Here is a 12,778-nt window from a genome sequence, read left to right as displayed (position 1 = left end):
TATACTAAGACATCGGCGTCACCAATTAACCTAAGCGCATGTCTTTGGATTACCGGGCAAAACCCAAGCAAGCAGAGGGAGAAAATGGAAACTCCACAAAGAATGGATTCAAGCCCACAACCTTATGAGTTTGAGTCGACAGCTCTAGCAACTGTACCACCCCATCACAAATCCATAGTATAGAAAGGCATGAAAACAGCATAGTATGGCAAGGTATAAAAGGTCATAATATAGTAAAGGGAAAAAAGTCATAGTATAGTAAGACATAAAAAGGTCAAAAAACGTCACGTATGGCATAAAAAGTCATATATGTCATGGTTGCCATGAAAGACATTTTATATTTGAGATTGTGTTTGGACTTTTGTCATTTCCTGTTTTTTTTTGTAATTAGTTTCCTTGTGTGTCCCTTGATGTTTTGACTTCCTGTCTTTGTCCTCTTTCCCTCCTTGTTGATTGTTTGCCCCGCCCTAATGTGTTTCACCTGTGTTTAATCACCCTTGCCTCCCTTGTGTCTATCTAGTCTCTGTGCTCCCCCTTGTCTGTCAGTTTGTCTTGTTTTCATGGCTCATGCTCCTGTGTTTACAGTGTATTTGTATTTTCTGTTTTTGCTTGTGTTTTGCGCCTGCTTTTCTCTCCTGATTAGTTTCCCTAGTGTTTCAGTTTTGTTCCTGGGTTTTGCCTCCATTTTCTGATTTTGAGTTCTGTAAGTTAGTCACTTTTGGTTATTAAAAGACCTTTTGCCACCAACCCCCTTTTTGCTGTTCTGCATTTGGGTTCAGTTCAGTCACTCGAATGTGACGTGTGTGCATATATACATATATATACATATATACAGACACATATACGCACTCACCGGCCTCTTTATTAGGTTTTATTAGGTTTTATTATCCTGCTGGAAGTAGCCATCAGAAGATGGGTACACTGTGGTCATAAGGGGATGGACATGGTCAACAACAATACTCAGGTAGGCTGTGGCGTTTAAATGATGCTCAATTGGGGCCCAAAGTGTGTCAAGAAAATAACCCCCACACCGTTACATCACCACCACCCGTCTGAACCGTTGGTACAAGGCAGGATGGATCCATGCTTTCATTTTATTTACGCCAAATTCTGTCCTTACCATCCCATCCGAATGTTGCAGCAGAAATCAAGACTCATCAAACCAAGCAACGTTTTTCAAATCTTCTTTTGTAGCCTCAGTGTCCTGTTCTTGGCTGACAGGAGTGGCACCTGGTGTGGTCTTCTGCTGCTGTAGCCCATGTGCTTCATGGTTCAATGTGTTGTGTGTTCAGAGATGCTCTTCTGCATACCTCGGTTGTAAGGAGTGGTTATTTGAGTTACTGTTCCCTTCCTATCAGCTCGAACCAGTCTGGCCATTCTCCTCTGACCTCTGACCTCTGGCATCAATAAGGCATTTTCGCCCAGAGCACTACTGCTCACTGGATATTTTCTCTTTTTCGGACTATTCTCTTTAAACCCTAGAGATGGTTGTGCATAAAATTCCCAGTAGATCAGCAGTTTCTGAAATACTCAGACTGGCCGTCCGGCGCCAACAACCATGCCACCTTCAAAGTCACTTAAATCACCTTTCTTCCCCATTCTGATGCTTAGGGTTAGGGTTAGCAGCAGGTTGTCTTTACCATGTCTACATGCCTGAATGCATTGAGTTCCTGCCATGCGATTGGCCTATCAGATATTTGCATTAACGAGCAGTTGGTGGAGGGACAGAAGGGGGTATTTGCCCAGGGCACCATACAAGCTAGAACCGACACTATAGAATAATAGTGGCTGTAAATAGAACCGGACAACATCTGCACTTATGCACAAGCCCTTAGCCACATTTTCAGAACGCATATATATAAAAATGAGACACTGCTTCAAGGAATACATAAATAAAAATGTTTATTTTTGGTCATAATTTACATGAGTTTATTTTGTATTTTGTGGCACAATTGAAATATGAAATATTTCAGTTTATTCTTAACTAATATGATCAAATTCAATTTCAGTGATAGATTTTCAAAAATTTTAATTTGTGCATTGAAACAGTGAGAGGAAAAATATATTTGTGTCTTAACTAAAACATCACATTCAACCTTTTAACAGAAAAAACAGAGTAATACAAACAATGTGTATTTGTGCATGAAACTACAGTAAATAAAGTCTGGATAAATATTCTCACAAGGCCACTTCAGTGTTTTATTAAGTGTAAATACACCATCTTGTAAAATATAAAATATCAGTGGTGTTATACACTGATCTAAAGGGATGAACACTGGGATTTTAAATGCATCCCATACAGTAAAGTGAAGTGAAGGCCCAACCTTATTGCCTTACTTATAAAACTTGCTAATACAAAATCTATCGAAATCCAAATCAATAGATTGGACAGGCAACTGTACTGTGTATTGCCTAGTTAACATGGTCACATTAATACCTGAAACAAACACTTTCCATCTAATAATGTACTGAGGGTTAGGGAATTAAATAATGTAGCAATACTCTTGTATCTAAAACCTCTTTTCACTGCATCTTGCAACTGAATAAAGGTTTTTATATACGTTTATTTAGTCCAGTGTATCTTGACTTATGATACATTTAGTGAGTAGGTCACGACCTAAACAGTAGCCAGACTCATTAAATATATAACATTTGCTGTGTGAAATAGCACCTCAGCTAAATTTCCCTGAAGGTTAATGTTTTATTTTATAAAAGTTTCTTTATAATTTTTTATAATGTTAGCAAAGATCGTCCACTACAGAGCAGAGCTAAAATACAAGTGAGTGAACGGTCCACAAAACTCATACTTTAGTTTAAATGGTCAATCTAAGTCTAGAAATACATTTTGCTCAAAACAGTAAAAAATATGCACAAAAGCTACAATAAGATTTTGACTTTACATTTCTTTGTTTAAAATATATTAAGAGAATTTTAAATTCTATTTATGTTTTTATTTGTTGAATGGATTTTTTATTCAGCAGGATGAATTAACTGAATTACCTGGGTTCCTGTTTTACTGTTCAGTTTTCACTATTGCTTTTCAGAACATATTTATTCCCCTTAACAAACTACTGAGCATTCATTTTTGTCATTAGTGGCAAATCTGTCTCTGTACATAATGAAGTGTAGATGACTTAGTCTAACTGTGTTACAAAATTCATGTTATGCAGGCAAAAAAGCCCAAGTACTGATGTGGAAAATGAAATACAGTATGCATAGAGTGTACATCGAGCTTATGCAGGATAGACACTGAGGCTGTGGCACAGCTGAGATAGCAGTATTCAGCTGCACATTCAACAGAGCATCAGTAGTACATAACTGGTTACATAAAGTTTCCTAAAACTACAATCACAGGCAATTTCTCTCCACCGACAAACAGTGACTGCAGGTATCACAGTCAACGATTATCTGGCTGTAGGAATACAAATAAAGGTTGCTTCTTTCTTGGGTTTAGATGAGTGAATCTGCGCTAACCTCACAGAAAGTATTAACAGCATATTTATAGCACACCTGGCAGGGCAGCCCGCTTTGCTGCAACATGGAGCGTAAAGTTTATACCTGCAAATATGATCAGCATGTTCAACCGATGAGCAAAGTTGGATATTTCAGCTAGGCATCATAAGAAATAAATATCCCATACTCACAATCAAAATTAATTAATTATTCAAAACACCCATGGTATTAATCCTAATGCAAATGTCCATATTCAGAAGGTACTTAAATCTGTACTGACAAATAATAAAGCATGTCAATAAAAGTATACAAGGTCTGTGAGGCAATGGACACAAATGAATGTTAAGTTTTGCCTAACACAGAAACAATATATAAACTCCCACTTTGTGAAACATTGAACTTGGTTGTCTTCCTATTTTTTTCACCAGTATTATAGACACACACATGTAAATAAAACGGCTCCTCATCATTCTAACATGCACATTTGCTCCTGTCTGAGCTCTCTGAGATGTCGGGGTTGGTGGGTCCATTGACTCGGACGGTCCCATCAGGGATCCAAGACTTGTCAACGCATCGTTCCATCCTCTTCATGATAAGATCCAGCAGGACGTCCACAGCTTGGCTCACGTTCTGCCCATTTGCAGCACTTGTCTCAAAGTATGGGACTCTGCATGGAGGAAAATAGCTGTTTTAAAACCAGGATCACAGACTACTGATACCAGTTGCACCATAACACAAATCTTTGGGTTAAGAGAGAAAAAGGACCTTAAAGGGCGAGGCTGGAGAAATCTTATGTTTTTCTAACTTTCAGCTGGGCCCATTAAAAGACCAAAAACCAACAAACTTTATTCCGTCTAAAAACATTAATTCCTACAGAGGAAGAAAATGGCTCTCAAACATATATTTTTAAAAGGGCTTAGAAAATTCCTAGAGACTAGTTTTTAAACCTCAAACCTTTAGTATGCATCAGAGCATTTTTGGGGGATTATCTTCAGCTGCGGATTAATACATACGTGGTGTGTTGGGAGGGGGGGGTTTGGGGTGGATCAACTCAAAATGAACCACCGAGCATGTCACCCAGTGTGTTATGTGCAGAGTCAGCTTGGGGTGATGACACGGTATGTTATGTCATATTATGTTTTATATATATATATATATATATATATAGGCAAACATCCACTATAATATCTGTGTTTTTAATAAAGGTGTGTCAAATAGGTCCAGAGCAAGATATTTTAAACGTGCACAAATATTTGCTTTTCAAGGAGGACTAATTTAGGCTGACATTCTCCTGACACAGACTTTGGCAAACAATGCAGCCACTGCCTTCTTGACAAATGTTTGAGGGAGAGGTTCATGTATAGATGATTCAAAACTGGGACATACCCGTACTTCTCTGCCAGCTCACGGGCCTCTTCTTCACTGACTGCTCTCTGATCTGCCAGGTCACATTTGTTGCCACACAGAACGATGTCTGGATTTTCGCAGTATGCGTGAATCTGTAACTGACCTGAAAGACATTCATTCAGCGATTTGTTGTTTATATATTTATCTTTACTTGTGAGAAGGATATCCCGCTGTCACTAATAAGTTATATGGACCTGAAATAAGAAATGTGAGCACAGACGTTGCAGCAGCCCGGGACAGAATAAAATTAGCAGAGAAAGAATTATTAATAACTGGAAGATTACACACTTAATCACACAATATTTCGGGTCTAACAACAATTTAGTGTCAATTCTACATGAGCCACGTACAAAAAGCTTTTGAGCACATACAAGTAACAAGAAATGTAATATCATTAAAAGTCCTGTGCACTTGTACTTGTCTTAATCAAATGATTCCTGTGTTGATTATTAATAGAATCATCGGTTTTAATCAACTGAAAATATACACTTTGCATGATACAACAGACGACATACTCATCCAGTTTCTGACGTTGAGGAAACTTTGCTCATTTGTGAGGTCAAACAGGAGGAGGAAACCCATTGCATCTCTGAAGAACGCAGTCGTCAAACTCCGAAACCTGAAATTATCCAGGAAAAAAAAACACTTCATGAGAAATAGAACTAATTATGGTAGAAACATATTTAAAAACAACTGAGGAGAAGTCCAGGTTTCAGAAAGGTGGGAAAGTTTTAGTCGAAGTACTTCATGTACCTCTCTTGTCCTGCAGTGTCCCACAGCTGCATATGGATTTTCTGTCCTTTACCTGAAGATCCATCAGGACCTGTTGATTTGTAGACCTGAGTGAAACAGAGACAAGTGACGTCAAACTTACTGGATGTTCTCTACGCTACATTTAAGTACAAACTACAAACAGATCGGACGTATTCAGGAACATGGGTTGTTGTTACTGACGGCCTGAAGGAAGATATTTGTAAATTAGAGCGTAGTGTGACAAGAATGAACAGGCATACTTTGCATCATCCATCCTGCTACTCTAGTTAAATAAATGATCTAAATAGGTGTGCTGAAAGTTGTTGAGCAGTCTATGAGGAGAGCAACCAACGGCCAGGCCTCAAACTACTCAGTGGCTCTGGATACTTAGGTAGTATTATTGATGGTTCTCACTGGAGAGACTGTGCTCAGCCCACTGTCGAGGTGCGGTGGCCAGAAACTGTGAAAATCTTTATGCCACAAAATGAAAATAGATTTCAGGCAACTCTGACTTTATAAACCTCAACCATTTACAGCCAATGTTAATTTGTATTTTCTATATCTACATGTGTGTGTGTGTGTGAGTGTGTGTGTGTGTGTGTGTGTGTGTGAGAGAGCATGCTGTAAATGGAAAAATAATGTATATTTCTATGCCAGCAATCACCATTAAAATCAATACCTACATACACATTGTATTCTGCATTATATCTTTATTCCCCCAGCAGTACGTCAAATACAAATCGTGCACTTCAGTGGTCTGAAAAGATTTAACATGCCCGACTGTTATTCAAAACGGTTTGAATCCGTCCATCCATGTATTAATCTGGTGTTTCCTGGTAAGCCAGGTGCCAGCTGCTTGCAGAAGCATGTCTGTGATATTCAGGTTTCAGCCAACAGTTTAGGAAGTAACTGCAATAAAGGGCCCAGACTTAAGTAAAATGTATTCCACATTTCATTCATTGAAAAATTATCACAATTTTTTCTTTGAACTCTGTCAACACTGCATCACTTCGGGGAATTGCAACTGACACTTACCTGCCACCAGACATGCAGCACAGCTCTGGGTTGTCTGAAGACACATTATGTTACTTATTGTGCTTTAACCCTAGTGACTATTTGTGACATTTACAAAAGCTACTCTGTAAGTGAAAGTTTTACAGTTGATGCAATTTTTCAAATCATCTTTATATTTCAATCAGAAGTTATGAAAACACATCTTATAAAGAGATAGTAGCAATGATGGACATTCAATAACTTAACATAACTGACCGAATGCCCAGTATAACCATGATAAAACAATTACTCAAGCATGTTCTGAGCCAGAGGTCAGCAGCACTAAAGAGGAAATATTGAGTAAACATGAACACTGTTCAGCTGTTTGCCAACTGTATGAAGTGTTTATTCTTAAGGAGGGTGCTGTCGCTGCGCACCAACATTAGTCATTACTCAGATTTCTGTTGCAATATTCATCAGTAGTCTTTTGTTACACAAGTGTTACTTAATGGTGTGGGAATGTATTTAAGCTCCTAATAAGGCAGCCATAAGTGTTTGTAGCACACACAAGGAAACGTCAAATCAGAAGAGTGGAGCGTAAAAATCCATGTTGTGCTTTTACTGAAGAACTGAATGAAGGAAATCCCAACAATTTCATGCCGTCTTGAGAAAAGTGTACCACTTTATTCAAAACCCGACTAAACTTACCACTCGTTTTTCTCTGAAGTCTATCCCGACTGTAGTGATGAACTTGGAGTTAAACTTTCCATCTGTGTATTGGTAGAGGAAGCTTGTTTTTCCCACGCCAGAATCACCGAGGGCCAGGAATTTGATGAGGTAATCATACTCCCCATCAGACATAGTGAGACCTTGATTTCTGAAACGCACAAACAAAACAATTCAGTCAACCAACAATCACACTATTTGGCAGAGAAATTAATCTCAAAATATTGTGCCATTTCTTTGTTTTTTTTTATCTCCCAGATGACACGACTGAGCTCTGACAAGAAGCTAGCCATGATATATTAAATTACAAAATGCAACAAGTGATGCAACAGGTTTTTTTTTGTGTGAAATCAGTTTATCTATAATCTAATGGACCAGTGAAGAGGCATCAGTGACACCATGTAGGCTTAGCTTACCAAGTATTAACTGTGCATACTTGCCCTCTATAAATATTTGACCATGGCCTGACTTTCATTTCCTACATTTTTCCCTACACACTTTCAAAGTAACAGGAGAAACAGACACACCTAAACAGACAACACATGCGTTTCTGTTCTCTTATTACAGTTATAAGTTATAACATCCGTCCACAAATTAGTAGATGCAGTATTTGTTCTATACATTTTGGAAGTAAAGGTTCAAATCATTTTGAAAGTGTATTATTACAGATTTCCTTACACAGATTACACTTACACACTGAGAATGAGAAGTGCCCCACAAAACCTCCTGGATGTAACATTCTCGTTTGTAATGGTCGACTAATTCCAGTCAAAATAATCAAGAGAAAGTGTGGATGCATCATATGACCACTGCGTAGAAGGTATTCAGACAAGTCTTACATTCTTTCAGTGTAACCCCCCCTGAACCTTTCATCTGGAAACATAAGCAGCTTATGTTCTTGTGCAAAATCAAGATCCACGATAAATGCCCTGGGATGGAAACGTTTTTTTTCAAGCACTGAGCTAAGACCACCGAACCCTACAACTATGAAGTCCACCTGTTTTGACAGAGGAATACTTTATTTAAAAGACTTTATTTATTGCTTTTAAAAGCCATAGGTGTTTCCATTAAAAGATGCTAGATTTTGGAAGATTCTGGCCGATGAACTCGTTCATTAAGAGATATTATACCAATTCTGGAAACTCCTGATTGATGAAATGATCATTTGTGAATGACATTTCTTTAATTCTAAACAAAATCCCTTTAGGTTCATCATGTTGATGTCCTCATGTTCCCTATTAAAAGCCTCCATAAGCACTGACATACAATATACAGTGTAAAACGGCTAAGCTGCTTTATGTTGGTCGATGAAAACCACGTTCCTCAGACCACATCATGCACGTCATTAAATTGACACGTGAGCAAGAACACTAACTATCTGAAAACTCACAACTTCTGTCACTTTTCATCTTTCATTACACCACTTTCCTCTGATCTTCCATTCGAAGGCCCTGTTGGCGCAATATACAGTGCATCGAGCCAATTTATTAGGTACCCCAAGCTAAAACCATAGCAGTCTTACACAACAGCCCTGCAGTATTTGTGGAGGTTTTAATGTTCAGTGTTGTTGTTACTGTTTTAGAAAGGTGCTGATTCATGTTCATGAGCACTCTGCAGAACGTAGTTTGTGGTGCTGTTGAACTGTATTGAGTTATATCTGACCGTGTTTGTAAGATTTTGCCCACCTCATTTATATCAACAACGACAGACCTCCTAACTGGCCATAAAGTTGAATCAATACCCGTAAGAGTTTTCTTTAGAGCTTAGGTCCAATGCGATCTGACAGCTAAGGGCCAAATTAATCAGCACGTATGAATTATTTTTATACCCAGGTTTCTCGCATCATCATTAAAAACCCCGACACAAAAACTTGACTCACTAGATGATGTGTGGTTCAGTAAAAACAGGTCACAGAAGTGACAGTCAAGCAAAACCACACAGCTGGAGATATAGATTGTGTCTGCAAATTTCTGTAGATTATTATCAGGCTGATCAGAGACCTCCTTACTGAGACCTGTGTGAAAACGTGAATGTTAGCGAGTACTATAATGAAAAGACACTAAATGCTCATACATAATATAGTATGCCTAATACACATAGCTGTGCAAATATCTAAAATTACAAGGCCATTTCCTATTCATACGGCACTTCCCAGTCCTATAACAGCTGTAAAAAGGAAGTGAGCTCTGATGGCAGAGTATGATCTTGCGTTGTGTAAGGCAAGAAAAAACTTACAGCAGAGAGCAATGAGAAAGAACACGTATTATCCTAATTACCACTTTACACAAAAGGTGCATTTACAAGTATTTACAAGCAGCATTTACACTGATCAGTGATTAACACCAGTGACTGGTTTTAATATTGTGGCTGATATGAGTAAATAGCAATCCAAACCTGATTGTGACGCATATCTTAACAAAATTAACTGGTGTCATCAACAACAACAAAAACAATATTTCATCTTTTACTGGGCTATATATACGGTAAGATATACTACATCCCGTTATACGTTGTGAGAGACAATATCAGCTTTAAAAAAGCTAAATCAATATTTCTTTTTTCAGTACTTTTTTTCTTTTTAATGGGAGTATGCCATTTAATACAGTCATTTCAACAACTATGAATTCAATAATCTGACTCCTTTTATCCTAATAGATTAGCTGATACAGAATGTCAAACTAACATCATCTAATGCCAGTAGTAGCAGTAGGTCAGTATCAGTGCAGATGACCCAATTATATGCCAATGTCAATTATATTAGCAACTGGTTAAAGCAGCCACCTGCAGCGACCATGAGAAGCCCAAAAGCTCCATGCTCACCGATGGGCTTTCTGGTCATTTAATCTGTTTGGTACAACTGAATGCACGTCTAAAGAACGTAACATATGGGAATGACAGGGACCTTAAACATCTGCATTTTGACCAAATCTCGAGGCCCCATCTTGTAGAGAGGCCCCGAGTTAAAATCTAGTGTTAAAGCCTTTGTAGTTTCAGCACACATCGTGGTTATATGGTGTCTAGAAAATTACCACAAACTAATTACTTACTAATATACAATGTGCAGAAAGTGGGAGAAACAGGGATCAGTAGGTTTCCACAATTCATTTTGGCCCCTTAGTGTGTTAATCTGGCCCTGAGTGCGTCCCTACTAAGGACTGAATAAAGCTATCAAAGTTTAAAAACCTATTTAATTGCCTGTGTTGCACCTGCATTTGCACAATGACTTCATGACTTAAAATCCATATCTGTAACGGCCAGTGAGTCTTCAAAGACAGAAACATATCAGTTCTACAAATGATGCCTGTAGGTAGTGTAGTTATGGGTATACGGGGCTACACCATGTTGGACTGTCTGAATCAGTGGCAGCAGGACTGGTCTTACGTATCTTAGTGGTTTTTGATGACACTTTGGTTGGAAGTACCATCCTGGTTGTGTTTAGGATGGTTGTGGTGCATTTCATGTTGTATCTGTCTAATGTTGTCCGTCTGTAACTTATATTGCCTCTCTTGGCAAACACATTCAGGCAAGACAGACTTTTAATCTCAGTGACTCTTTCACGTTTAAATAAAGTTTAAGCGGAAATGGAGAAACTCTGAGCTGCACCTTGATATCTGCTGACATTTCTAGTCCGCACTAGTCAGACTAGTGCGGACTAGAGAGACCAATACATAAGAACTGATGAAGCCGCTTGGATAAGAGGCGAAACGTCTTCCACAGACAAATACAAGTCCAGTTGCCTTCGATTTAATTTGGGAAAGAGATAACAATGACCTGGACGAATGAGAACTTTCACAGACAGAGTGGACATAGTAGCTGTGTTTGCCAGGCTACTACCACCTATGTAGACCAGCAAACAAAAGACAGCTTTAATCATGTGTCAGGGAGAAGTGGAAGACCCACCCTGGGCAGCTGTCCAACAGAGAGGCAGGCAGCTCCTTGGGAAAACCCGGATGTGAACATAAACTTCAGCTTAACTACTCAAGATGAAAAGGGTGCAGAGCTATGGTGATGTACGAGAATAAAACATGATGAACACCAAGCATCTTTAAAAACCTTTGGCTGCCAGAGCTGTCGGCTATCTGGTCATTAAAATACCTTGCAAGCATTTACCTACAGTCAAGCAGCAGCAGTAAGAGGCTTGTGTTAAAACTCATTCCTATGCTGAGAAACACAAAGACTCAAATCGATTAACTGAAACAAACTGAAAATCTAATGACCCTCAGCTGGTCCTCATGTGGCTGTCACTGCTGGTCTGGTGACCTCTTAGGCAAGAAATAATCACCTTTCTTTTTTCTTTCTTTCTTTCATTTATTTATTAATTAACTTATTATGGATCCTGCCTTGAAGACTAAATTGGAGTCAACTTCCCAGCGTCCCTTTGTCAGACAGACTGCAGCCTACTCGTGTGTCAAACATGCCTCAACACAGTGACACATGTTACTAACTAGCAGTCCTGCCTGAAGAGAGAGACGTGGGTGCTCAGCCTGTAACAGTCACTGAGCTAGAAGTGGAAAAAGCCAGCAGCTCTGAGGAGACGATAAGGCAGGTGGAAAAATGTTTCCCTGAGCTCTTGGGTATGAGTGAGGGTCTGTGCACAGGCTGAAGCCGACCCTCGGCTGGACTGAAGTTAAAAGCAAAGTTTTCAGCCTGTCGCTAACTCCTGACAGATGCTACAGCCTGGTTTTCTTCGACTGACATTTCCTGAAACACAAGTGAACATCTCGTACTCACCGGCCCCCGGGGCGTAGCTGCTGCGCGCTGTGTCGTGGTGTGAGGAAAAGCAGTAATAAGTGAGAGCTGAAGACTTTAGCAAAGGCGAATAAATGAGGACTTCACTTTCTCCGTCTCCTTTGGGCCATTAGTCGACATGAGAGCGGCTTCATCAACACTGACCACCACCTTTACTTTCCGCGGTTGACGTGTGTTGAGAACAGCTCCTCCCCACGGACTGATCACTCACAGCCGGATAACTGAAGGGGAAACGGGCGTTACAACACTGACTACCAGAGCTGCAGCTACTACTACCCCCCTTTTTACTTCGTGCTACTCCACTACATTTCATTGGCATATATTGTGCTCTCTACAGTGGTGGGAAGTAACTAACTACATTTACTCAAATTAATACATTGAATTTAATTTAAATTGCAAAAAAAAAAAAAAAAAAAAGATAACAAGATAAGATCAGACAATGACTTCAGAGGGGCTCTTGCCCAAATAATATATAATTGAACAGCAGATTTCCACCTCTCCTTTCTTCCTAGCATTGTGCCCATTTCCTGTGGGCCAATTAACATTAAATATGAACTACCACTGCAGCTTCCTAAATGCAAATGCTTAAGGCTATATGTACATATATTGAATCTTCATGTATGAAATATATGTACATATAGAATAAAAACATATGAGTAAAAATTACACATCAAACCTATTAGAAGTTAGTACAGTT

At 39.0% G+C, this 12,778-nt stretch overlaps 1 protein-coding gene across 1 annotated transcript; it reads right to left on the bottom strand.

Moving 5' to 3' along the window:
- Nucleotides 1–1,885: 1,885 nt before the first annotated feature.
- rab27a (RAB27A, member RAS oncogene family) lies at nucleotides 1,886–12,337 on the bottom strand. Its single transcript, XM_056382461.1, has 6 exons — nucleotides 12,064–12,337; nucleotides 7,315–7,483; nucleotides 5,614–5,699; nucleotides 5,376–5,479; nucleotides 4,840–4,963; nucleotides 1,886–4,120 (listed from the first exon to the last, which is right to left on the bottom strand). Exons 2-6 carry the CDS (start codon nucleotides 7,465–7,467, stop codon nucleotides 3,925–3,927), a joined length of 663 nt encoding a protein of 220 aa, XP_056238436.1. The 5' UTR covers nucleotides 7,468–7,483; nucleotides 12,064–12,337; the 3' UTR covers nucleotides 1,886–3,924.
- Nucleotides 12,338–12,778: the final 441 nt, after the last annotated feature.

The sequence above is a fragment of the Seriola aureovittata genome, chromosome 1, assembly GCF_021018895.1.
Source record: "Seriola aureovittata isolate HTS-2021-v1 ecotype China chromosome 1, ASM2101889v1, whole genome shotgun sequence".
Taxonomy (NCBI): Eukaryota; Metazoa; Chordata; class Actinopteri; order Carangiformes; family Carangidae; genus Seriola; species Seriola aureovittata.
This window is presented reverse-complemented; position numbering and strand designations above follow the sequence as displayed.

Coding starts and splice junctions, on each gene's coding strand:
- rab27a (XM_056382461.1), bottom strand. CDS start 7,467: ATGTCTGATGGGGAGTATGATTACCTCATCAAATTCCTGGCCCTCGGT. Junction 5,700..7,314: donor ACTTCAGAGAAAAACGAGTG/GTAAGTTTAGTC, acceptor TGTTTCACTCAG/GTCTACAAATCAACAGGTCC. Junction 4,121..4,839: donor GAGCTGGCAGAGAAGTACGG/GTATGTCCCAGT, acceptor TCCTCCATGCAG/AGTCCCATACTTTGAGACAA.